The sequence below is a fragment of the Macaca fascicularis genome, chromosome 4 (assembly GCF_037993035.2).
Source record: "Macaca fascicularis isolate 582-1 chromosome 4, T2T-MFA8v1.1".
Lineage (NCBI taxonomy): Eukaryota > Metazoa > Chordata > Mammalia > Primates > Cercopithecidae > Macaca > Macaca fascicularis.
In genome coordinates, this window is record NC_088378.1 from 91,796,151 (window position 1) to 91,823,001 (window position 26,851).

Consider the following 26,851-nt stretch of genomic DNA (forward strand, 5'->3'; position numbering starts at 1 on the left):
GCAGTTAGATCTCAGACTGCTGTGCTAGCAATGACGGAGGCTCTGTGGGTGTGGGACCCTCTGGGCCAGGCATGGGATATAATCTCCTGGTGTGCTGTTTGCTAAGAGCCTTGGAAAAGCGCAGTATTAGGGTGGGAGTTACCCGATTTTCCAGGTGTTGTGTGTCTCAGTTTCCCTTGGCTAGGAAAAGGAATTCCCTTCCCCCTTGCACTTCCCAGGTGAGGCAATGCCTCACCCTGCTTCAGCTCTCGCTGGTTGGGCTGCACCCACTGACCAGCACTGGCTGTCCAACATGCCCCAGTGAGATGAACCCAGTACCTCAGTTGAAAATGCAGAAATCACCCGCCTTCTGTGTCGCTCATGCTGGGAGCTGGAGGCTGGAGCTATTCCTATTCGGCCATCTTGGGAGCCTCCCTCTACCTCAGCCTCTTGAGTAGCTGGGACCACAGGCATGCACCACCACACCTGGCTAATTTATTTTTATTTTTTGTGGAGGTAGTATCTTCCTGTGTGGCCCAGGCTGGACTTGCCCTCCTGGGCTCAAGCCATCATTCTGCTTTACCCTCCCAGCGTGCTGGGATTACAGGTTTGTGGCATCATGCCCAGTCATTTCTAGAAATTGTTATCTATATTGTCAATTAGAATTTAAAAATAAACATTTCCAAAGAACAATTTTTGGCCCTATAGAAACCTTGGAGGAAAGAACCCTTCAAGAATGTATTCAGGACAAATTAGTATTGCTTCTCTTAATGTGGATGTAAAATATGCACATAAACTATGTTAATAAATTGAAAATATGACCCTTAAAACAAGCTCAACTTTATTTCAGAATAATAAATAATAAAAATATAAAGGATCCTTTTCCTGTACTCTTTATATATAAATAATTTATCCCCCAAATTAGCATTAAAATTAATTCTAAAACTCTTTTGATATGAAGAAATAATTTTAGGATAGATCTATATTGTTTGCAAAGTCACATTAATAAAATATCTATAATTCATTTGAAATAAAAAATTAAGAAAAATTTTCATAAAGGATTTAAAGACAATCGTATTAGATAAAGAATATTTTAGGTTGGATGTGTGAGCCACTGTGTCTGGCCTAAAATATTCTTTGTTTAATTTGATTGTGTAGTAATCCTAGGACTTTGGGAGGCCAAGGCAGGCAGATCGCTTGAGCTCAGGAGTTCAAGACTAGTCTGGAGCAACATGGTGAAACCCATTCTCTACCAAAAAATACAAAAACAATTAGCTGAGCATGGTGGTATGTGCCTATTGTCTTAGCTACTTGGGAGACTGAGCAGGAGGACCACTTGAACCTGGGTGGTGGAATATGAAATATATCAATAATTTGCTAAACAAATTTTTTGTCATTGTAATTATATTTCTTTTTAAGTAAAGAGAATATTAGTTACTGAATTGACTCTATAGAGCCTAATAAAATTCAGTTTAATGAAATTTACTTTATGATGTACAGTTCTATCAGTTTTGACAAATATACAATGTTGTGTCACCAGCACCACAATAAGAAATGGTTCTATCACTGAAAAACATTTTCTTTTTGCCTCCTCTTTGAAGTCAAACCCTTTTTTCCACTCCCAGTCCCTGGCAACTACTGATCTTTTTCTACCCATATAATTTTGCTTTTTCAGAATGTCATATAAATGGAATCATACAGTATGTACCCTTTTGAGTCTGTCTTCTTTCACTTAACATAATGCATTTAAGATTCATCTATATTTTGTGTATAAATAGTTCGTTTCTTTTACTGTTGGGTAATATTTCAGTGTATGGATTTACCTTAATGTTATCCATTTACCAGTTGAAGGACTTTTGTTGTTTCAAATTATTTGCAATTATTACTTTCCATTTGCTTCTCTACCATTTTTAACCTTCCTTATTCACTTTTCTGCTTTGTGTTCTCTGAAATGTACTATAACAAGTATAATTAATTAATCATTAGTTAGTCCAACACATATTTGTTTATTGCCTATGAAGTGCCACACAGGTATTATTCTAGACACTAGGAATTACACTAGTTAAACAGAACACACAAACCATCTCTGCCATAATATAATCATAGCCTCAAACATTTAAATTATAAGTTCTGTTACCATAATGAATTTTCATACATGTTTAGATTAACTGTCTTAAAGATCTTTGTGAATAAGATAAAGATTTCCTTTTTTTTTTTTTTTTTTTTTTTTTGCAATTCAACTTGATTTAGTAATTTTTCCGGGAAAAAAGAAAGTCGTTCATTGGAAATATTAAGGATCGGTAGTGCAGAATACATACTATATTTGAAATAGTTTGAAATATATATATGAAATATATATATTTGAAATATATATGAAAATAGTTTCTGATAAATTACTCAGGACTAAGTTTCTTTCTCAGTTATGCTTGCTCCCTGCAAATATCATTTCTAATATAAGTGCTTTGTCATGTCAGGAATTTTCTTTTCATTTCTGCTTGGTAGTCTCAGTTTTCTCAAGAAGATATACATAAGTTAATTAGCACAGTCCAGACGAACAGTTGTCCTGTTTGCTGCCCTCAGCAGTGAAACAACGTACCATTCTGCTGTCTAGGGATCTAGTCCAAAGGTTTTATAAGGAATAGGGACAGGAAAAAAAGACAAAAAGGAGAAAAACCAGGGTCAAACTTAGCATATATGAGGATGCCTTTAGAGAATTAGATGTACAGGTGGTCTGGAAACCTAATATATATATATTAGGGGTGTGTGTGTGTGTGTGTGTATATATATATGGTGTGTATATATATTAGGTATATGTATATTAGGTATATACACACACACACATATATATAGACGTCTAATGTTTTCAACTACATGAAAGATTTGGTAGAAATCAAATGAAAGTTAGAACTTGCATGTCTAATTTGGGTTAATTATTCTTTGTTGGATAGGCCCTGCAGGATAATGCTAAGGTAAAAATTCTTCGAAATATTTAACTTCAAACTTTAGACATAACTGACCTGCCTATAAAAATAGATCTCTAATGAATATGTCTCTGTTAGTATGAAAAATAGAAACTGTGGCTTAAATGAAATAATACAATATCCATTTTAAAATTTTCAGGGGTTTTAAGATTTACATTTACTTATTTGTTGATGTTCTTTTAACTTATAAAGGGTAGTGATAGAATGTCTATCACCAATCATAGGACTAGTTTTTTGTTTTTTGTTTTTTTTTTTTGAGAAAGAGTCTTGTTCTGTCATCCAGGCTGGAGTGCAGTGCTGCTATCTCAGCTCACTGCAATCTCCGCCTCCCAGGTTCAAGCAATTCTTCTGCCTCAGCCTCCCAAGTAGTTGGGGCTACAAGTGCATGCCACCATGCCCAGCTAATTTTTGTAATTTTAGTACAGATGGGGTTTCACCATATTGGCCAGGCTGGTCTCAAACTCCCACCTGCCCTGGCGTCCCAAAGTGCTGGGATTACAGGTGTGAGCCACCGCGCCTGGCCCATAGGACTGTTTTTCTCCCCAATCTTAAGACTTTAACTTGGCCCAGTTCCCTAAATTTCTAAGCCCTAGGTTTTGTTGCTGTTGTTTTTAAAAGAATTGAATTAGCACTTCAGTATGTCTTAGAAAATTTGGCTAACAGTGTTTGGGAGTTTGTAGTTACTAAACATCAAAGAATATAAAAAGATTTCCAGATGGCATTATTATTTACATGGCATAAGATATGGAGAATCGTTAGATTTAGGAATCAGTTTCAGAAGAGACCATTGGAAAATTTATGTGAAAAGACCGGCTAACTATAGCAATAAATGTTAAGTGCCATTATTCAGGGAATGAAAGAGCATATGTTAGTACTTCTCACAAGACTTATCAAAATGTTATATATTTTGATTGTTATGTTTTTGGGCAGATTTTCAAGGCATAACACTCAGAAGTTTACTGCTTCTTCACATATATTTGTATATTTTTGAGACTTTAGCCAGCTTTCCTTCCCCCTTTTCATTTTCTAGTTAGATAAAAATCTGTTGAATTTTCTCTTCTTTCTTTTTCAAATATATTACTGTCCATAATTTTGTCTCTTTCCAAGGAGTTATTTCATGACATTTTGACTTAAATGTTGTCTTCCCAGTTATATCTTTAACAAGTGAAGTTTGTCTTCCATTTTATAAATTGCTTTTTCATATAAATATCTCTTGTTGCTTTGAATTTTGAAAGTAATTTGATCAGAATGAATGTGCTAATCAGGTTTTTGAGCAGCAATGTAATAGATTTAAAAAATTTTAATGTCTCAAAATTTGAATATTTGAGATTTTCTATGAATTCTGAATTTTCTAATAATACATTCTAATGAATTATAAATATTCTATTGACTATGTTAAAATTTTATGTGCAACAAATTACTGAGTTCTAATTTTGTCAGGCACTGTTGTAAGCACTAGGGAGAAAGCAGTGAAGAAAACAAAATTCTGTGGCCCTATGGAGTTTTCATTCTGTTGTGGGGACGCAAACCACAAGTAAAACAGTAAATGGCAAGCAAAGAGTTTAGGCAATACCACAAATGTCTCCTGGTGCCAGCTGGAACTGCTGGGCAAAGGACTGACAGATTGTACCGTCTGCCATTTAGGTCCAAGAGAGGGTGATTGGTCCAGACACAGTTGAACAAGCTGGATTATCCTCTTGGAAAGGGACCATTCTGCTCCTGTCCACACATACTGAAACTTCAGAGGATGCCCAACTGTAACAGTGGGGGCGTTTGCAGCTATGAGAATGGCTGCTAATGAAAAATACCTTGCAAGTAGACACCAGCTGTGGTGATAGCACTTAGAGACCTTATGAGAATTGAAGATTGTACACTGCTTCTTGCACTGAAGATTCTGGAGCTATTGGTCCCAGACAACTCTTGCAGTTATTTCAGAGAGCTCTATCATGGCGTCATTCAGTGGACCAATTTGTCTCTCTTCAGTCTGGCCCTCAACCCAGGAGGCTAATTAAACATAAACCTTTCCATCAGTGACATGAATTAATGGGTATATCTGTATGAAAAATTAGAAGAAAGAGAGGAATTGTTCATTCATTGACCTCTTTCACAAACTTCCTGGGGTTGGACATGTTTATTCCTAACCAATCAAAGTTTGTCATCTCCCTGTGGGATGAACCAAATTGTCTCTCCTTTCTCCTAAGTAATACATTTTGTAAGTACTCGAGTCACTATTCTGTCATTGCAAGAAGCTTTCAGGGAGAGAGGAATCATTGTAGAATCACTCAGTGCAAAGTTAGTGAACACATTCTTACCCATCCAGGTTGATTAGAGATAGCAGTAGTCACAATGAGCAAAACCAACTATCTTAGTCCATTCAGGCTGCCTTAATGGAACACCATGTACTGGTTGGCTTATAAGCAAAATAAATTTATTTCCCAGCTCTGGAGGCTGGGAAGTTCAACATCAAGGTACTGCAAATTTGGTGTCTGGTGAGGGGTCTGCTTCCTGATTTGTAGACAGTGGTCTTCTTGCTGTGTCCTCACATGGCAGAAGGGGTGAAAAGCTCTCTGAGGTTCCTTTTATAAGGGTAATAATCCTATTCTTGAGGGGCCTGCTCTAATCACCTCCCAAAGACCCTTCTCCCTAAAGCCATCGCCTTGGGGGTAAGGATTTCAATGTGAATTTTGGGGGACACAAATGTTCAGACCATAACACCAACTATCATATCATATTGGTGTACTTATACTGGACCCAGAGGAACAGCAGTCACAGTCTACATAAAGAAGTCTCTTGGGCTTCAGTGTCTCCAACTGAAGGCCTCTCCAGAGGGACTTCTTATCCTAATCTACCAGATCACTTTCTTAATGACTACGGTAGCTGCTCTGATATTACTTTGTCTTGTATTATATGCCAGCACATATCTTAGGTCCATTATGGTTTATGCATCAACGCATAACTTCTATTTAGTTTTCATGTTTTTGAGCTTCATAGTTTGTTATTATCATTTGTTTTATACAATCAATGTTCATGTAAACAGATAACATAGGTATACTAATAGGGTCGTTATGGATATACTGAGACTTTAGAGAGGAGGAAGCATTTGAGGTAAGGCATGAAGGGCAGAGAAACAGGGAAGAATATCTTGACCATGTGCCATGGAAGAATAAAAGGGTGTGGTATGTATGGGCAATGGTGAGAAGTTTTGTATGCCTAGGAGTGCATAAGAATCAAAGGCTACAACTTGGGAGAGGAGTGTTGAAACAGGTAACTCAGAATCATATAAGGCATTTCCTGAGCTATTTTAAAGGTGAAATCACAGGAGGTCACAGGTGTCTTATTCACATTCATAATTTTAAAATCTCTTCTAATAATAATCTCTTCTCTTTTTATTTTTATATTTACTGATGTTAGTCTTAATGATTATATCTTCTTTCATTTTTGTGTCTTTAAGTAGTTTCCTTCCATTCATCATCTGATTTTATCCTAATGATATCTGAGTGGCACAGCTCTGAAACATTATGGTATTCTAATTTCTACAGAGAGGGAAACTGAGATATGGAGAGCTTACATGGTTTACTCACAGCCACATGGCCATGTTTCCAGTGATGCAGACTTCTGATTTTTAATTGCATATACTTGTCGAGTTTTATATGTATTCTTTTTGTCTACTTTCCTCTCAAATGCTATTGTGTGTGTGTGTTTTTTTCCTCTATAGGACTTGGCCTTTACCCTGGAAGAGAGACAGCAATTGAACATTCATGGATTGTTGCCACCTTCCTTCATCAGTCAGGAGATCCAGGTTCTTAGAGTAGTAAAAAATTTTGAGCGTCTGAACTCTGACTTTGACAGGTAACACATTGCTGAAGGTGGTTTTTATATTTCTCTTATACAGTTGCCTAGTTTATGTTTTATTGGGTGAGAAAATGAAAACATTTAATGATTTGGAAAGGATAGCCAACTTTGAGGACAATTTGCCTGTAAACAATGATGTTTTTTAAAAATTTACTCTCTCTAGGAACATTTGAATGAAATAAAAATTTGCTTTGTAAACTGTATGCTCAGACAGACCATGTTTATCATATGATACTGTAAAAGTAAATGATTGGGAAATGCCATCCTAAATGGAACAAAACAGATTAGAGTGACTTTTAGTCAAACTTTACGTATATTGTAGGTGAAAGCACACTTTTGCAGCCTCCAGTCTTTGTTCCAACACGGTTGCAAGTTTAGGTCACTTACTTTGTGTAGTGTATTCAGTTTCTGTATTTGCACAAAGATAAAGATAGTATTTTTCCCTACCTTTGGGATTAGATAACCTTAGATTGAAATTCTGGCTCTATCTCACTAGCAGTAGATCCTTGAGCAAACCACTACATGCCCTGCCATGGTGACTGTAACTGCTTTGCTGTCTGTTTTTGACTCCACTCTTTCTTACTGAGGTACTAAGCCTTTGTAGACCTTAGTTTTTTTCATCAATGGATTAGAGAGAACAATAGCTATTTGAAAACATTGTTGTGAGGGTTAAAAGAGGTAGCCAACTCAATGTCAAATAAGTATTGGTATTAACCAGGTTTCTCCGAAGAAACAGAGCTGATAGGATGTGTGTGTGTGTGTGTGTGTGTGTGTGTGTGTGTGTGTGTAAATGAAAATATAAATACAAATGGATAGAGAGAGAGAGAAAGAAGGAGAGGGAGAAGGCTTGTTCAATCCAAAATTTTCAGGTAGGTTGTCAGGCCAAAGACTGAAGGAAGAGTTGCAGTTGAGTCCAAAGGCAGTGTGCTGGCAAAATTTATTTTTGCTGGACAGAAGGTCTGTCTGTGTTATTAAGGCCTTCAGCCGTTTGGAAGAGGCCCACCCACATTTTGGAGGGTAATCTGATTTATTTAAGTCCACCAATTTAGATGTTAATCTCATCCAAAAACACCTGTGCAGAAACATCCAGAATAGTGTTTGACCAAATGTTGATACACCATGTTTGTTATGGACCGAATGCTTGTGTCCCCTTGCAAATTCATATGTTGAAATCTAATCCCCAGTGTGATGTTATTTGGAGGTGAGGACTTTGGGCGATGATTAGGTCATAAAAATGGCACCTTCATGAAATGGAATTAGTACTCTAAAAAGAAGAGGCCAGAGTACCAACCAAAAAAGCCAAGGATCAGATGGATTCATAGCTGAATTCTACCAGAAATATAAACAGGAGCTGGTACCATTCATTCTGAAACTGATCAAAACAATCGAAAAGGAGGGACTCCTCCCTAACTCATTTTATGAAGCCAGCATCATCCTGATACCAAAACTGGGAAGAGACACAACAAAAAAGAAAACTTCAGGCCAATATCCCTGATGAACATCTATGTGAAAATCCTCAATAAAATACTTGCAAACCGAAACCAGCAGCACATCAAGAAACTTATCTACCAAAATCAAGTCGGCTTCATCCGTGGGATGCAAGGCTGGTTCAACATATGCAAGTCAGTAAACGTAATCCATCACATGAACAGAACCAATGACAAAACTCACATGATTATTTCAATAGATGCAGAAAAGGCCTTTGATAAAATTAAACATCCCTTCATGTTAAAAACTCTCCATAAACTAGGTACTGATGGAACATATCTCAAAGTAATAAGAGCTGTTTATGACAGACCCACAGCCAATATCATACTGAGTGGGCAAAAGCTGGAAGCACTCCCTTTGAAAACCACTATAAGACAAGGATGCCCTCTCCACCACTCCTGTTCAACATAGTATTGGAAGTTCTGGCCAGGACAATCAGGCAAGAGAAAGAAATAAAGTGTATTCAAATAGGAAGAGAGGAAGTCAAATAGTCTCTTTTTGCAGATGACATGATTTTATACTTAGAAAACCCCATCCTCTCAGCCCAAAACTCCTCGAACTGATAAGCAACTTCAGCAAAGTCTCAGGATACCAAATCAATGTGCAAAAATCACAAGCATTACACCAACAATAGACAAGCAGAGAGCCAAATCATGAATGAACTTCCATTCACAATTGCTACAAAGAGAATAAAATACCCAGGAATACAGCTAACAAGGGATGTGAAGGACCTCTTTAAGGAGAACTACAAACCACTGCTCAAGGAAATGAGAGAACACAAACAAATGGAAGAACATTCCATGCTCATGGATAGGAAGAATCAATGTTGTGAAAATGGCCATACTGCCCAAAGTAATTTATAGATTCAGTGCTATACCCATCAAGCTACCATTGACTTTCTACACAGAATTAGAAAAAACTGCTTCAAATTTTATATGGAACCAAAAAAGAGCCCACATAGCCAAGAAAATTGTAAGCAAACAGAACAAAGCTGGAAGCATCATGATACCTGACTTCAAACTATACTACAAGGCAACAGTAAGCAAAACAACATGGTACTGGTACCAAAATAGATATATAGACCAATGGAACAGAACAGAGGCCTCAGAAATAACACCATATATCTACAGCCATCTGATCTTTGACAAACCTGACAAAAACAAGAAATGGGGAAAGGATTCCCTATTTAATAAATGGTGTTGGGAAAACTGGCTAGTCATATGCAGAAAACTGAAACTGGACCCCTTCCTTACACATTATACAAAAATTAACTCAAGATGAATTAACGACTTAAATGTAAGACCTAAAACCATAAAAACCTTGGAAGAAAACCTAGGCAATACCATTCAGGACATAGGCATGGGCAAGGACTTCATGATTAAAACACCAAAAGCAATGGCAACAAAAGTCAAAATTCACAAATGAGATCTAATTAAACCAAAGAGCTTAGAGCTTCTGCACAGCAAAAGAAACTGTCATTGGAGTGAACAGGCACTCTACAGAATGGGAGAAAATTTTTGCAATCTTATCAATCTGACAAAAGGCTAACATCCAGAATCTACAAAGAACTTAAACAAATTTACAAGAAAAAAACAACTCCATCAACAAGTGGGCAAAGGATATGAACAGATAATTCTCAAAAGAGGACATTTATGCTGCCAATAAACACATGAAAAAAAAAACCTCATCATCACTGGTCATTAGAGAAATGCAAATCAAAGCCACAATGGGATACCATCTCATGCCAGTTAGAATGGCGATCATTAAAAAGTCAGGAAACAACAGATGCTGGAGAGGATGTGGAGAAACAGGAATGTTTTTACATTGTTGGTGGGAGTGTAAATAAGTTCAACCATTGTGGAAGACAGTGTGGCAATTCCTCAAGGATCTAGAACCAGAAATACCATTTGGTCCAGCAATCCCATTACTGGGTATATACCCAAAGGATTATAAATCATTCTACTATAAAGACACATGCACACGTATGTTTATTGCAGCAATGTTCACAATAGCAAAGACTTGGAACCAATACAAATGCCCATCAGTGATAGACTGGATAAATAAAATGCTGCACATATACATCATGGAATACTATGCAGCCATAAAAAAAGGATGAGTTCATGTCCTTTGCAGGGACATAGATGAAGCTGGAAACCATCATTCTCAGCAAACTAACACAAGAACAGAAAACCAAACATCGCACGTTCTCACTCACAAGTGGGAGTTGAACAATGACAACACCTGAATGCAAGGAGGGTAACATCACACACCAGTGCCTGTATGGGGTTGGGGGTTAGGGGAGGGATTGCATGTTGGGAGGGTAGACGATGGGTTGATGGGTGCAGCAAACCACCATAGCATGTGTATACCTATGTAACAAACCTGTGCATTCTTCACATGTATCCTGGAACTTAAAGTATAATACAAAAAAAAAATGTGGACAAAGGATATGAACAGACATTTCTCAAAAGAAGACATTTAAGCGGCCAACAAACATGAAAAACAAACTCATCATCACGGGTCATTAGAGAAATGCAAATCAAAACCACAGTGAAATACCATCTGACACTACTTAGAATGGCGATCATTAAAAAGTCAGGAAACAACAGATGCTGGAGAGGATGTGGAGAAACAGGAATGTTTTTATATTGTTGGTGGGAGTGTAAATTAGTTCAACCATTGTGGAAGACAGTGTGGCGATTCCTCAAGGATCTAGAACCAGAAACACCATTTGACCCAGCAATCCCATTACTGGGTATATACCCAAAGGATTATAAATCATTCTACTATAAAGACACATGCACATGTATGTTTATTGCAGCACTGTTTGCAATAGTAAAGACTTGGAACCAATACAGATGCCCATCAGTGATAGACTGGATAAAGAAAATGTTGCACATATACACCATGGAATACTATGCAGCCATAAAAAAGGGTGAGTTCATGTCCTTTGCAGGGACATAGGTGAAGATGGAAAGCATCATTCTCAGCAAACTAACCCAAGAACAGAAAAGCAAACATCGCATGTTCTCACTCACAAGTGAGAGTTGAACAATGACAACACCTGGACACGGGGAGGGGAACATCACACACGCATGCCTGTATGGGGGTGGGGGGCTCGGGGAGGGATAGCATGATGGGAGGATAGATGACGGGTTGATGGGTTCAGCAAACCACCGTGGCATGTGTATACCTATGTAACAAACCTGCACATTCTGCACGTGTATAATACAAGAAAAAAAAAGTGGACAAAGGATATGAGCAGACACTTCTCAAAAGAAGACATGCAGCCAAGAAACACGAAAAAAAAATTCATCATCACTGGTCATCAGAGAAATGCAAATCAAAACCACAATGAAATACCATCTGACACCACTTAGAGTGGGGATCACTAAAAAATCAGGAAACAACAGATGCTGGTGAGGCTGTGGAGAAAGAGGAATGCTTTTACATTGTTGGTAGGAGTGTAAAATAGTTGAACCATTGTGAAAGACAGTGTGGCAATTCCCCAAGGATGTAGGACCAGAAACACCATTTGACCCAGCAATCCCGTTACTGGTTATGTACCCAAATAATTATAGATCATTCTACTATAAAGACACATGCACACGTATGTTTACTGCTGCACTATAACCAATAGCAAAGACATGAAACCAACCCAAATGCCCATCAATGATAGACTGAATGAAGGAAATGTGGCACATATACACCATAGAATGCTATGCAGCCATAAAAAAGAATGAGTTAATGTCCTTTGCAGGGACATGGATAAGCTGGAAACCATCATCCTCAGCAAACTAACAGAGGAACAGAAAAGTAAACATCACATGCTCTCACTCATAAGTGGGAACTGAACAATGAGACCACATGGACACAGGGAGGGAAACATCACACACCAGGGCCTGTCATGGGATGGGGGAAAGTAGAGGGAGAGCATTTGGATAAATACCTAATGCATGCCGGGCTTAAAACCTAGATGACGGTTGATAGGCGCAGCAAACCCATGGCATATGTATACCAATGTAACAAACCTCACGTTCTGCACATGTATCCCAGAACTTACAGTAAAATAAAAAATAAAAAATAAAAAGAGGCCTAAGAAAGCTGCCTTTCCCTTTCCCTCATGTGAGGATGCAGCGAGAAGGTGCTGTCTATGTGGGTTGGGTCCTAATCAGGCTCAGAATCTGCTAGCACCTTGATCTTGAACTTACCGGCCTACAAAACCATAAGAAATCAATTTCTATTGTTCATAAGCTACCTAGTCTATGGTATTTTTGTCATAGCAAAATGAATGGACTATGACACCACCCATAGGCATCTCCTCAAATCATACTTAATCTTTGAATAAAGGCAATAACGAAGTCCATACTTCCAGCTAACACAATACAACTGTCTTGCATACAACCAGAAACGCACCAACCCTATCCTCAAAAGAAGATGCCAAATCCTTGAATGATATTTACTCTCGTCGATATTCGTTAACTTAAACACTATGATGTAACATTAGTAGTACTTAAATATTATGATGCAGAGTCAGTATATCTTATGTTATCAGATAAGGTGATAAGAGAAGGAAGAAAATTATATTTTCTGAAATTTGCGTATGGATTTTTGCTTATGTATGTATATGCACATATTATTAGCAAAACAAGGAAGAAATACTTATGGCAATTACAGTCTTCTTTTTCTTTAGTTGATCACATGGTCATAGCTGGTATTTATAACTACCTTTTTCCATGACCCAATCCATATCCCCTTTGCCCTCAGCAAGTATCTCAGCTGATTGTGGTTTTTTACCTGCTGAGGGTGACTCAAACCTTCAATCCTGAATGGTCTGGGCCATTAGTAATCCTACTTGAATTGGATTGTTGTTTTCATTAGCTTTAATCACAGGGCATGGTAATACTAAGAGCTACCCTAAGGGATCTCCTGTATTTCAGACATACTCTCTCTCACCTCCACTGTAGTGTAACAGTTTAGTTTCCTCTTGGTAGTCAGAATCAATTTTTCCTAGCCAGCACAGTAACTCCTTTCTTGGCCTGTTAATTCAGAGGCATGTGGTGCTCAAAGTGGCCAGGAGGAGTCTTAATTTCCTGTTCAATGGGTTTATTATTGTGTTTCTTGATGGAAATGTTCTTCCCTTTGGAATGAAGACCTCTAGACCAGCAGAGCATAAAGTCACAGGGGCAGAAAGGAGAAATTTTGCTAGTGTGACACTAGGGTTGTTAGAATTTCCATTCCCATTTCCACCCCTTGATTCCTAGACCTATGAATCCTGGCTATGAGAAAAACAGCACCATTTTTTGGACACTGATTGAGAGCACATACAGCCTCCTGGAGAACCTTGCCTCAGCTTTGCAAGGTATTGCCACTTTGCTCGTACTGTAACTGAGTCTTCAAAAGTACATTCCACTGTTCTGTCAAGCCAGTTGCTTCAGATTGTTAGTAAACATTGTAAAACTAGTGAGTTTCATGAGCATGGGCTCATTCCCCACACTTCATTTGCTATAAAGTAAGTTCCTTGATCAGAAGCAATGCTACGTGGAATGCCATGATGGTAGATAAGGCATTTTGTAAGTCCATGAATAGTAGCTTTGGCAGGAGCATTGCATGCAGGGAAAGCATATCTAGATCGAAAGTAAGGGTCTATTCCAGGAAAAAAAAGTTGTCCTTCCCATAATGGAAGCTGTTGAGTGTAATGAACTTGCCACCAGGTAGCTAGCTGGCTGATTACCCTGCAGAATGGTGCCACATCTGGGAATCAGTGTTAGTCTCTGCTGCAGATTGAACACTCAGAAGTGGCTATAATAGCCAGGTTGGCCTTGGTGAGTGAAAGTCCATGTTGCTGAGCCTATACATAACCTCTATCCCTGCAACCATGGCCACTTTGTTCGTGAGCCCAGTGGATGTGGTGGGGTGGCTGGGCAAAGAGGCTGACTCAGTTTGTCCAATGTGTATACAGTTGCTTCTTTCTAAACTCCTTCACAACCTTCTCTTTCATTTGTTCCATAACATCTTCCTTTAGCTGCTTGTGTCCTTACCGTATATTCTTTTCCTGGGCCATTTTATCAGCTACCTGCTAAGAGCTGGTGACCTTCATATATTTGCTACAGAGTCTTCCTCAATATATATTGAACATCAACTCAGTGTCAGGTATTCTTTTACATTTTGGGGTTAGAGGCAATGATCTCTGAGCTCATGAAATTTACATAGATTATTTAAATTATTATTTAATTTTATTCATTTTTATTTTTATTTTTTTGAGATAGAGTCTCACTCTGTCACCCAGGCTGGAGTGCAGTGGCACCACCCTGGATCACTGCAAGCTCCGCCTCCCGGGTTCACACCATTCTCCTGCCTCAGCCTCCTGAGTAGCTGGGACTATGGGTGCACGCTGCCATGCCCAACTAATTTTTTGTATTTATTTATTTTTTTTTTTAGTAGAGACGGGGTTTCACCATGTTAGCCAGGATGGTCTTGATCTCTTGACCTCATGATCCACCCGCCTTGGCCTCCCAAAGTGCTGGTATTATAGGCGTGAGCCACCGTGCCCGGCCAAAATTATTATTATTTTGAGAGAGGGTCTCACTCTATTGCCCAGGCTGCAGCGCACTGACGTGACCATAGCTCACTGTAGCCTCAACCTCCTGGGCTCAAACAGTTCTCATGCCTCACCCTTCCTAATAGCTAGGACTACAGGCATGCACCACCATGCTTGGCTTATTTTTAAATACAAATTATTAAATTTCATAAATAGTAATACAAATTGGTAAATTATAAAATATGATAGAAAATGGCTAGTGTCTTGGGATGGGGGAAGTAAAGGTAGAGTGGGGGAAGTAAAGGTAGAGGAGGGTAAGAGGAGCTGAGAATGCTGAGGGTAGGTATGGCCAGTTTGCATTGTTGAGTTGGGTGAAAAGGGTAGCCTCTATTGAGAAGGTGAGTTTTGAGCAAATAATCAGAGGTGGTAGAGCAGTTAGCCATGAAGAAATCTGAGGAACAGCGTTTTGTAGCTGGCATGTTCAAGAATTAGCAGGGAGACTTGTGTCTAGAGCAGAATGAGCTAGGGAAAGAATGGTAAATTGGGAAAGGAAGTTAACGAGGTGATGGGCAATGGATTAGGTATGGCTTTGTAGTCTACTAAAGACTTCTGCTATACTGTGAGTGAAAAGGGTAGGCTTTTGAAGTTTTTGACCAGAAGAGGCACATGATCTAAGCTATAATTTCAGAAAGACTGGCTGCAATGTTGAGAATAGAATGTAGGCTGGGACAGCTTTTAGGAGACCATTATAATAATCCAGGCAAGAGATGATGGTGATTTAGATCTAGGGTGGTAGCAATGAGGGTAGTCAGATTTTGTATATATTTTGAAAGTAAAGCCAACACAATTTCTTCATATATTTCACATGAGTGTTAGAAATCTTTCAGAGAAGAGGAGTGTGTTAGTCTGTTCTTGCATTGCTATAAAGAAATACCTGAGGCTGGGTAATTTATAAAGAAAGGAGGTTTAATTGGCTCATGGCTCAGCAGGTTGTACAAACATGGCACCAATTATGTGATGCCTGGGTGGGGCCTCAGGAAGCTTACAATCATGGTGGAAACAGGAGCAAGATAGGAGGGAAGTGCCAACCAAATCTCACATCAACTCAGAGCAAGAACTCATCACCAAGGGATTGTTGCTAAGCCATTCATGAGAGACCCACCCCTATGATGCAAATACCCACTAGGACCCACCTCCAACACTGGGGATTACATTTTAACATGAGATTTGGAAGGGACAAACACCCAAACCATATCAAGGAGAAAACAGCAAGGAAACAGAAAAGGAATGACCAGAGAGATAGGAGGAAAACCATGAAAATATGATAGATTGGAAGTCAAGGAAAGAAAGTGTATTGAGCCCTAAGGAATATCTCTTGTGTCAAATGTTCTGATAGGTAGGGTGAGGTCTGAGAATGGACCATTGATTTAGCATTGGTAATTTCCACATTGCCGAATTAATTTTATCATGTCTAAAGTTAAACTCTTTGTCTTCCATATGTTTATTTTCTTAGTTATGTCTATCTAATTGCCCAAACATTAGAATCCATGCATCTCTTACTCAGAATTCTGTGCATTTTCAACTATTCTAGGGAATGAAAGTCAATTCAAAAAGGCTGGTAAGATTGTTGAGTAGTTTTGCAAGATTCTTTTAAGTTGAACTGAGCAGTTTAAGTTTTATTCTACAAACTATTGAAGGTTACAGATAACATGAAAAGGTTTATATTTACAAAGATAACTCTGGGTCAGAAATGCCTCTAGAAAGAAAAAGGCCATAAGACACAGATACAAAGTTTCTTGAACTTCCCTACCTTAGTTATTTTTAGGATGAGTGTTACATTCTCTCATTTCCTGTATGTCATTTCCCTTGGTTATTCAATAGTGCAAGTCAAAGGATGAAATCTTTCTATTAACTTAGTTAATATTAAACTAAATCTACAGTGATAGTTTCATCTCTTTTAAAATAAGGATAAAGTCTCTTCAAGTATTAAATAAAACTGTGCGATTTCAGCAATGATTTTAATGTTTACATGATTTTAATTAAGTTTATGGTTCTTTATTCTTTGCGATATTTAAGAATATTTCTTGTCTGGGCGTGGTAACTCACGCCTGTAATCCTAGCAGTTTGGGAGGCCGAGGCAGGCAGAGCACTTGAGGTCAGGAGTTCAAGACCAGCCTGGCCAACATGTTGAAACTCTGTGTCTACTAAAAATACAAAAAAAATTAGCCGGGCTTGGTGGTGTGTGCCTGTAGTCCCAGCTACTTGGGAGGCTGAGGCAGGAGAAAATGCTTGAACCAGGGAGACAGAGGTTGCAGTGAGCCGAGATCGTGCCACTGCACTCCAGCCCGGGCGACAGAGCGAGACTCTGTCTCAAAAAAAAAAAAAAAAAAAAAAAAAAAAATCAGCCGTGTGTGGTGGCGCGCTTGTAATCCTAGCTACTCAGGAGATACCCATGTTCGCTAGGCTGGTCTTGAACTCCTGACCTCGTTATCGACCCGCCTCTGCCTCCCAAAGTGCTGGGATTATGGGCATGAGCCACCATGCCCAGTCATTTTTGTATTTTTAGTAGAGACAGACGAGGCTTCACCATGTTGGCCAGGCTGGTCTTGAACTCCTGACTTCGTTATCCACCCACCTCGACCTCCCAGGGTGCTGGGATTACAGGCATGAGCCACTGAGCCTGGCCGAGACTCTGTCTTAAAGAAAAAGAAAATAATATTTCTTAAGTCTTTTTTAATCAGATGTTTTCTATGTAACCTAAATGTACTTTATACTTGGTTGAAAATATTTAGTTAGATTTCTAAGTAGCTATTTCATGACTTTATGGGATGTAGATCTAATTATGTCCAATTTTTACAGGTATCTTCTCTTAATGGATCTCCAAGATAGAAATGAAAAACTCTTTTATAAAGTGCTAACGTCTGACGTTGAGAAATTCATGCCTATTGTTTATACTCCCACTGTGGGTCTGGCTTGCCAACAATATAGTTTGGTGTTTCAGAAGCCAAGGTATGTCAACTTTTATTTTAAATGCAACTTGTGTCTTTATTTATTTTTGTAAGTTTTTTTGCAGTAATTTAAAATTCGTTATTATTATTTTAAATTTGACAATAAAATTGCATATATTTATGATATACAGAGGATGTTTTGAAATGTGTATACATTGTGAAATGGTAAAATCAAACTCATTAGCATATGTATTATTTCACATTCATACCATTCATTTGTGGTGAGTATGCTAAAATCTTAGCAGTTTTCACATATGTAGTAAATTATCCTTAGCAATAGTTACCATGTGGTACAATAGATGTCTTGAACTCATTCCTCCTGTTTAACTGAAATTTCGTATCCTTTTCACCAGCATTTCCCTAATCCTGCAACCCTCTCCCCGTACCTTTCTCCTATCCTCTGGTAACCCATTCTTCTCTCTGCTGCTATGAGTTTGACTATTTTTAGGTTCCACATATAAGATCATGTGGTATTTGTCTTTCTGTATCTGGCTTATTTCACTTAAGAGAATATCCTAAAGGTTCGCCGTATTGTTGCAATGACAGAATTTCTTCTTTAAGGCTGAGTGGTATCCTAGTGTGTATACGTACCACATTTTCTTTATTCATTCATCTGTTGATGGACCCTTACCTTGATCCCATATCTTGGCCATTATGAATAATGCTATGGTGAACATGGGAGTACAGATATCTCCTAGACATACTGATTTCATTTCCTTTGGATACGTACCCAGTAGTGTTATTACTAGATCATATGGTAGTTCTATTCTTAATTTTTTGAGGAGCTTCCATACTGTTTTCAATAATAGATTTACTAGTGTACATTCCCACTGAACAGTGAATAAGAGTTTCCTCAGGTTCCTCGCCAATACTTATTGTTCATCTTTTTGATAATAGCCGTTCTAACAAGTGTGAGGTGATATCTCACTGTGCTTTTAATTTAAATTTCTCTGATGATTAGTGATGTTGAGCAACTTTTCATGTACCTGTAGGTCATTTATATATCCTCTTTTGAGAACTGTCTATTCTGGTATTTTGCTCATTTTAAAAACAGGTTATTTGTGTTCTTGTTATTGAGTTATTTGAGTTCCTTATATATTTTGAATTAATACCTTATGAGATGTATGGTCACAAATATTCTCTCCTATTCCATAGATTGTCTCTTCACTCTGTTGATTGTAGTGCTGAGCTTTTTAGTTTATTACAATTCCATTTGTCTATTTTTGCTTTTGCCTATGCCACTGGGGTCATATCTAAAAACATCACCGCCCAGACCAATATCATGAGGCTTTTCCCCTAAATTTTCTTGTAGTAGTTTTATAGTTTCAAGTGTTAATTTTTCTTACTTATCGAGTTGACTTTTTTAAAAAAAATATGGTGTGAAGTAAGGGTCTAATTTCATTCTTCTGGCATTTGGAAGACCAGTTTTCCCATCACCATTTAATGAAGAGACTATTCTTTCTCCATTTCACTTTTGTAAAAAATCAGTTGACTGTAAATTCATGGATTTATTTCTGGGCTCTCTATTCTGCTTCATTCTGGGCTCTCTATTCTCTTTCATTGGTCTGTGTGTTTGTTTTTATACTGGTACCATGCCGTTGTGATTACCATAACTTACAGTATATTTTGAAATCAGGTAGTATGATACCTCTAGGTTTGTTCTTTTTGCCTAAGATTGCTTTGGATATTTGCGGTTTTTGTAGTTCATATGAATTTTTTGATTTTTTTTTTTTTATATTTCTGTGAGAAAATGTCACTGGAACTCTGATAGAGATTGTACTGAATCTGTAGATCTCTTTGGGTAGTGTGGTCATTTTAACAATACTAATTCTGCCAATCCATGAAACGGAATATCTTTCCATTTATTTGTGTCTTCTTAAATATTTTTCATCATGTTTTGTAGTTTTCTGCATACAGATATTTCACCTCTGTGGTTAAATTTATTCCTAAGTATTTTGTTTTTTTGGTGGCTATAATTATTATTATTATTGTCTTGAGACAATCTTACTCTGTCTGGAGTGTAGTGACATGATCTTGGCTCACTGCAACCTTTGCCTCCTGGGTTCAGGTGATTCTCATGGCTCAGCCTCCTGAGCAGCTGGGATTACAGGTGCACACCACCACATCCAACTAATTTTTGTATTTTTAATAAAGATAGGGTTTCACCACGTTGGCCAGGCTGGTCTCAAACTGTTGGCCTCAAGTGATCCACCCGCCTCAGCCTCCCAAAGTGCCGGGATTACAGGCATGAGCCACTACACCCAGCCCTGGTAGCTATTATTAATGGGATTGCTTTTTTGATATTTTTGGATAGTTTATAGTTAGTGTATTAGAAACATTGCTGACTTTTATATGTTGATTTTGTATCATGGAACTTTCCTGAATTTATTAGTTGTTACAGTTTTTTGTTGGAGTTTTTAGGGTTTTCTATATTGTCTGCAAACAGAAACCATTTAACTTCTTCCTTTATAATATGGATGCCTTTTTTTTTTTTCTTTGCTTTGCTTGCCTAATTGCTCTGGCTAGGACTTCTAGTACCAAATTTTCTCTCTAGATTTAAGATTTGGCCAGGCATAGTGACTCATACCTGTAATCCCAGCACTTTGGGAGGCTGAGGCGGGTGGATCATGAGGTCAAGAGGTCAAGACCATCCTGGCCAACATGGTGAAACTCCATCTCTACTAAAAATACAAAATTAGCTGGGCATGGTGGCATTTGCCTGTAGTCCCAGCTACTCGGGAGGCTGAGGGAGGAGAATTGCTTGAACCTGGGAAGTGGGGTGGCAGTGAGCCGAGATCGCACCACTGCACTCTAGGCTGGCAACAGAGCAAGACTATCTCAAAAAAAAAAAAAAAATTAAGATAATAGAAAGTATTTCCAAATCAATTTGGGTTCCCTTTTACAGATAGTAAATGAATTTCTTTTTTGTTTTGAAAGAAAGTGATTGGCTGGGCATGGTGACTCACACCTGTAATTCCAGAACTTTGGGAGGCCAAGGCAGGCAGATCACCTGAGGTCAGGAGTTCGAGACCAGCCTGGCCAACATGGTGAAACCCCATCTCTACTAAAAATACAAAAATTGCTGAGCGTGCTGGTGGTCACCTGTAATTCCAGATACTACGGAGTCTGAGGTAGGAGAATTGCTTGAATCCAGGAGGCAGAAGCTTCAGTGAGCTGAGATTGCTACTGCACTCCTGGGTGACAGAGTGAGATTCCATCTCAAAAAATAAAAAAAAAAAAAAGTAATATTGATCATAATTAAGCTTGCCTTTGATATGCTAATTACCCCTATTATATATATTTTTACAGGTTAAAACAAAGATTCCAAATTTTTCTGAAATGAGGAGAATATTACTTTCTAAATTGAGTCAAAATTAAATAATCTTAAAGGAGCTCTTTTGTTCTTTCCCTTAAATGAAATAGTAGTCACCTTTGAGATGCCTAAAATATAGAACACAATTTTTCTAGCACTACTTATTCATTGTATTAGTTTCAATACTTTTTGAAACAAGAAACATTTGAAATAAATAAATATTAATACTTTTAACAACAGCAATGACAAAAGTTCAAGTTGAATATGTTTTTGCTACTTTTGGCTCTGAATTTAAAGATAAAAAACAAATGTTTAAAGTATATACCACAAACACAAAAGCTATTGAAAGTACTGTCCTTAAAAGGAATATTTCAGGGGTATTATCTGAAAGCAAAATTGAATGTGAATGTCACGTAGCTGTATTGATATAGTGGTAATATTTATCATACTGTGCTACATAACCCTTTGTATAAAGAAAAGAGTTGAACACATCATCCCTTTGTATAAAGAGAATAATTAGACAAGTATCTATAGATGATCCAAATGACATTAAATTTTTTCTATTGATACATATTAGGTATACATATTTTGGGGATATATGTGATAATTTAATACATTCATATAATTTGTAAAGATCAAATCAGTGTAATTGAGATATCTATCACCTTAAATATTTATCTTTTCCTTATGCTGGAAAAATTCAGATTATCTTCTTCTAGCTGTTTTGAAATATACAATAGTTCTTATTTCTTCCATCGATCTGCATACTAAACTACATTAATAGCACATATCTATGTTATGTTCATATAATAGTTACATTAACGGTGACTAAATTTTTTTCATGGAAGAACAGGAGTTAGAATTTACTGTTAATTGTATTGCAAAGTAATTGTTTTCTGTGTATATAAGCGTATTATTTTAAATATACAAATGATTAGATATTCATATTGAGAAAATAATGAAACAAATATTCAGAAAGAAGAAACTCAAAAATGCCTAGTGTCATCATACCATAAAACCCTGACAGACACAATACATACTATTTTCCTTATAGATGAAGGAATCAGACTGTATAAACTATTTCTTGCCTTACTATAGGCAAGAAACCTACAGTATTTTCCTTATAGATGAAGGGATCATGCTATGTAAACTCTTTCTTGCCTTACTGTCTTCTCTGAGTAATGTATCATAAACATCTGTGCATGTCCAAAAATATATTTCTATATAAAGAATCTTAATACGAGCATAATAAAAAGCTGTTTTAAATTCAAGGATGTTTATTGAAATTCTGTTTCTGTGAGATACTAAGTACTAACAATGATAAGAAATGTAGAAGAGCTTGAATCAAATGAAGTATTTGGGTTGAAGTCGATAGAAATCTCAATAGCTACAAAATTTTGTTTGTTTGTTTGTTTGGCTAAGCACAGGGGATTTTATTGATGGTACATGACAAGGTGGGGCTCCCTCGGCTCCTCCCTTTTAGGGGGTCTGCATGGAAACTGTGAGGAGGGGAGATTCTCAGTGTGGTGGGGGACTGAGTATGGCAGGGACTCCCCAGCAGTGAGGGCGGCTCTCTTCCTGTCATGCTCTCACTGGGGCTGGTGGTCTGGGGGTCTTACTCCTTGGAAGCCATGTGGGCAGAGGTCCACCACCCTGTTGCTGCAGCCAAATTCATTGTTATACTAGGAAATGAGCTTGACAAAGTGGTCGTTGAGGGCAATGCCAACCCCCACATCGAAGGTGGAAGAGTGGATGTCACTTTTGAAGTCAGAGGAGACAACCTGGTGCTCAGTGTAGCCCAGGATGCCTTTGAGGGGGCCCTCTGATGCCTTCTTCACCACCTTCTTGACGTCATCGTATTTGGCAGGTTTTTCCGGATGGCAGGTCAGGTCCACCAATGACGTGTTGGCGGTGGGGACACGGAAGGCCATGCCAGTGAGCTTCCCATTTAGCTCAGGGATGACCTTGCCCACAGCCTTGGCAGCACCAGTAGAGGTAGGGATGATGTTCTGGAGGGCCCTGTGGCCGTCACGCCACAGTTTCCGATAGGAGTCATCCACAGTCTTCTGGGTGGCAGCGATGGTGTGGACTGTGGTCATGAGTCCTTCCACGATACCAAAGTTGTCATGGATGCCCTTGGCCAGGGGCGATAAGCAGTTGGTGGTGCAGGAGGCATTGCTGACGATCTTGAGCTGTTGTCATATTTCTCATGGTTCACACCCATCGCGGACATGGAAGCATCAGCAGAGGGTGCAGAGATGATGACCATTTTGGCTCCTCCCTGCAAGTGACCCCCAGCGTTCTCCATGGCAGTGAAGACGCCAGTGGACTCCATGACATACTCAGTGCCAGCATCACCCCATTTGATTTTGGAGGGATCTTGCTCCTGGAAGATAGTGATGGGATTTCCACTGATGACAAGCTTCCCGTTCTCAGCCTTGACAGTGCCATGGAATTTGCCATAGGTGGAATTATACTGGAACATGTAGATGGTGTTGTTGAGGTCAATGAAGGAATCATTGATGGCGACAATATTGACTTTACCAGAGTTTGAAACAGCCCTGGTGACCAGGCACTCAATATGACCAAATCTGTTGACTGCAGTCTTCACCTTCACCATGGTGTCTCAGGGATGCAGCTGGCAGTGCACGAGAAGATGCAGCTGTCTGTCGAATGGGAGGAGCAGAGAGCCGCAGCAAGTATTTTTGAGAGCTTTTACTATATTAGATGGTTTTCTCGGGCTTAGGATACTTTGGTGTGCATATATTCCAAAAGAAGAAGAGACAAACATATAAAATAAATAAATTGTCTAGAATGTTTGAAGGTGATAAGTGTTATGGAGAAAGAGAACAGGAAAAGGGGGATCAGAAGTGTCAGTTGCTTTGCAGGAGGCAGTTGTAATTTTACATAGAATGGACAGTGTAGGTCTCATTGGAAGATGATATTGGAGGAGTTAGGGAGGAAGTCACAAAGATAGGAGTGGAAACATGCCAGATGGAAGGAACAGCCAATGCCAAGGCCCTCAGTGGGAACATGCCTGGAGACCAGGAGCAGCATGGAGACCACTGTGTCTGAAGTGGAGTGAGAGAGACGGAGAATAGGAGATGAGTTCACAGAGGTAGGTCAATGAGCGGGTATAGGTCTTAGGGCTTCCTGTAGGCTCTTTGGAAGAACATTGGCTTTTACTGTTAGCTAAATGAAAAGCCGTAAATGGTCTTACACAGTTACATGATATGATCTAATATTTTTAAAAAGAACATTCTGGTTGCTGTGTTGAGAACAGACTAAAGCAAAAGAAGAATCAGGGACCCTTGTTAGGAGACTATTACAGTAAACCCAGTGAGAGATGAGAGTGGCTCAGATTAGGAGGGTAATAATGGAATTAGGGGTAAGTTTTAAAATCCAAATTCTGGATAAAAATGTAGACAGTCACAAGGACTTTCTACTGGACTGAAAGCTTCCTAGAGTAGTGATTGAAAGTATGGGCTCTGGAGTAGGTAGCCATTTTCACTTACTGGTTTCGCCTCCTGTTGTATAGTCTGGTATAAGGTATTTAACTTTTCTGTGCTTCAGTTTCCTCATTTGTAAATTGGGAGTAATACTACAGTCTGCCACATCTTATCCATACTTTTAAATTCCAAAACTCTGAAATTCAAGACAGTAAAAAACCATCATTCTTAGCAAACTATCACAAGAACAGAAAACCAAACACCGCATGTTCTCACTCATAGGTGGGAACTGAACAATGAGATCACTCGGACTCAGGAAGGGGAACATCACACACCGGGGCCTATCATGGGGAGGGGGGAGGGGGGAGGGGGGAGGGATTGCATTGGGAGTTATACCTGATGTAAATGACGAGTTGATGGGTGCAGCACAGCAACAAGGCACAAGTATACATATGTAACAAACCTGCACGTTATGCACATGTACCCTACAACTTAAAGTATAATAATAATAAATAAATTAAAAAAAAAAAAAAAAAAAAAAAAAAAAAAAAAATCTCATTTGGGACAAAACCGGATCTTATCTGAAATCATTGGCAGCAGTACCAAAGACTATATATAGTCTTTTAAGTCTAAGTCTAGCAGTAAACTGGATTTATAAGACTATAATAGTCTATCTCACTTACTATCATTTGTTTTTCTGTGGAAATACTAATGTATTTGATTATGGGGGCGTTCTTAGAAATAAATATGTTTACATATATAAACTTATATAAGTATTTTTTTTATGTATGTATTTAGAGAGATGGGTGGCTGGGGAAGGGGAGAGGAAGAAATGGGGAAGAGGGTAGAGGTAGGAAAGCATTTGTGGCAAAATGCGTATAAATGTTGAATCTAGGTGGAAGTATTTATTGTATTATTCTTTCAACTTTTCTGTAATATTTGAAATTTAAGTAAGGAATGCTTTATTACCAGAGAAAGCAAAGTTTCTAAGTCCATTTCTGTATGACCTCTTCATACAGTTTTCTGTCATATTGCAATTTAGTGTGTATATTTTATTGAATGTTTGATGATTTTGAAGTTTTCCAGTAAAATAGTTATGGCTTCTCCTATAATTATAAAAAAAATCCTATTTGAAATTGTGTTATGTGGCATAAATTTAAGTGTTGTATTTAATTAGAAAGGGAATTGTGGATGTGTGAATGCTGTGAATGATGGATCTTCCATTAGCATATAGATGAATTTTATTTTTAAGCCAAAATGGAAAAATGTCTAGTAAACCTTATCTACTACAACAGCAGGTATTTGAAGACATTCAGAAAGTAAAGAGGAGAATTATACGCCTAATTCTATTAATACTTACTGTGTATGGTTTTGGTGGTAGCACTTAGGAACATAGTGAAAATTAAAGGTTAATAGTACTTCAAGCACTGAGTTTAACATAATTAAAAAAAGATATATCTTTTGATCACATTTTTAAGTATATGTCTTAATGCTGTGATACTTTTCTGTGGATAGATTTTTTTTTTATTTTGAATATGGCATTAAAATCTGGGTAGGTATCCCAAAATAAATTCTTGTATGACTAATACTATTTCTATTTTTTTTCTAAGTGACTGCTGGGATATTCATTTATTGGTTTTGTGGGGAATTTATTTGCTTTTTGGCATAGATACTTTGTGTGGGTTTTTCAGATGTCATAGATAATCATTTTTAAGAATATTTTTGGACTTGCTTGGATTGTCTTGTTCCCATGTGCCCAAATCATTTTAATTCTTGCAGAATTTCCAGTATTTGGTAGTGCAGTCTGCTTATGTCAGTGTGCCTAATTGTGGTTAGTTTGTATATAGACGTGTGATTTTTGGAAGCTAGAGACAATTTTTTTTTTTTGTATTTTTGCAGACTGCTGAGCTTCCTATGTTACTTAAGTTACCTGTATGTTGTGAAACTTTTTTTTTAAAGAAAAGTTTTGTGCAAATTGATAATGCAGCTATATGTAATGGATAGCTAAAGCAGATTCATATAATTTATTTGGAAATATTTCTACCTACTGTATTTTTATACTACATTTTCTTTTTTTTCAATTTTTTATTTTATTTATTTATTTTTTAAAATTTATTTATTTATTATTATTATTATACTTTAAGTTCTAGGGTACATGTGCATAATGTGCAGGTTTGTTACATATGTATACTTGTGCCATGTTGGTGTGCTGCACCCATCAACTCGTCAGCACCCCTCAA

At 37.9% G+C, this 26,851-nt stretch overlaps 1 protein-coding gene and 1 pseudogene across 2 annotated transcripts in view; one reads left to right on the forward strand and one right to left on the reverse strand.

The window, feature by feature from the left end:
- Positions 1–26,851, forward strand: part of ME1 (malic enzyme 1) — a 228,722-nt gene that overhangs the window by 23,816 nt on the left and 178,055 nt on the right. For both annotated transcript variants that reach the window (XM_045390294.3, XM_005552464.5), the window contains 2 exons: positions 6,676–6,809; positions 17,701–17,850. In XM_045390294.3, coding sequence (XP_045246229.1) covers positions 17,714–17,850 — 137 coding nt within the window. In that variant the 5' untranslated portion in view covers positions 6,676–6,809; positions 17,701–17,713. The remainder of the gene's footprint in view (positions 1–6,675; positions 6,810–17,700; positions 17,851–26,851) is intronic.
- On the reverse strand, positions 22,778–23,917 carry LOC107129523 (glyceraldehyde-3-phosphate dehydrogenase pseudogene; annotated as a pseudogene).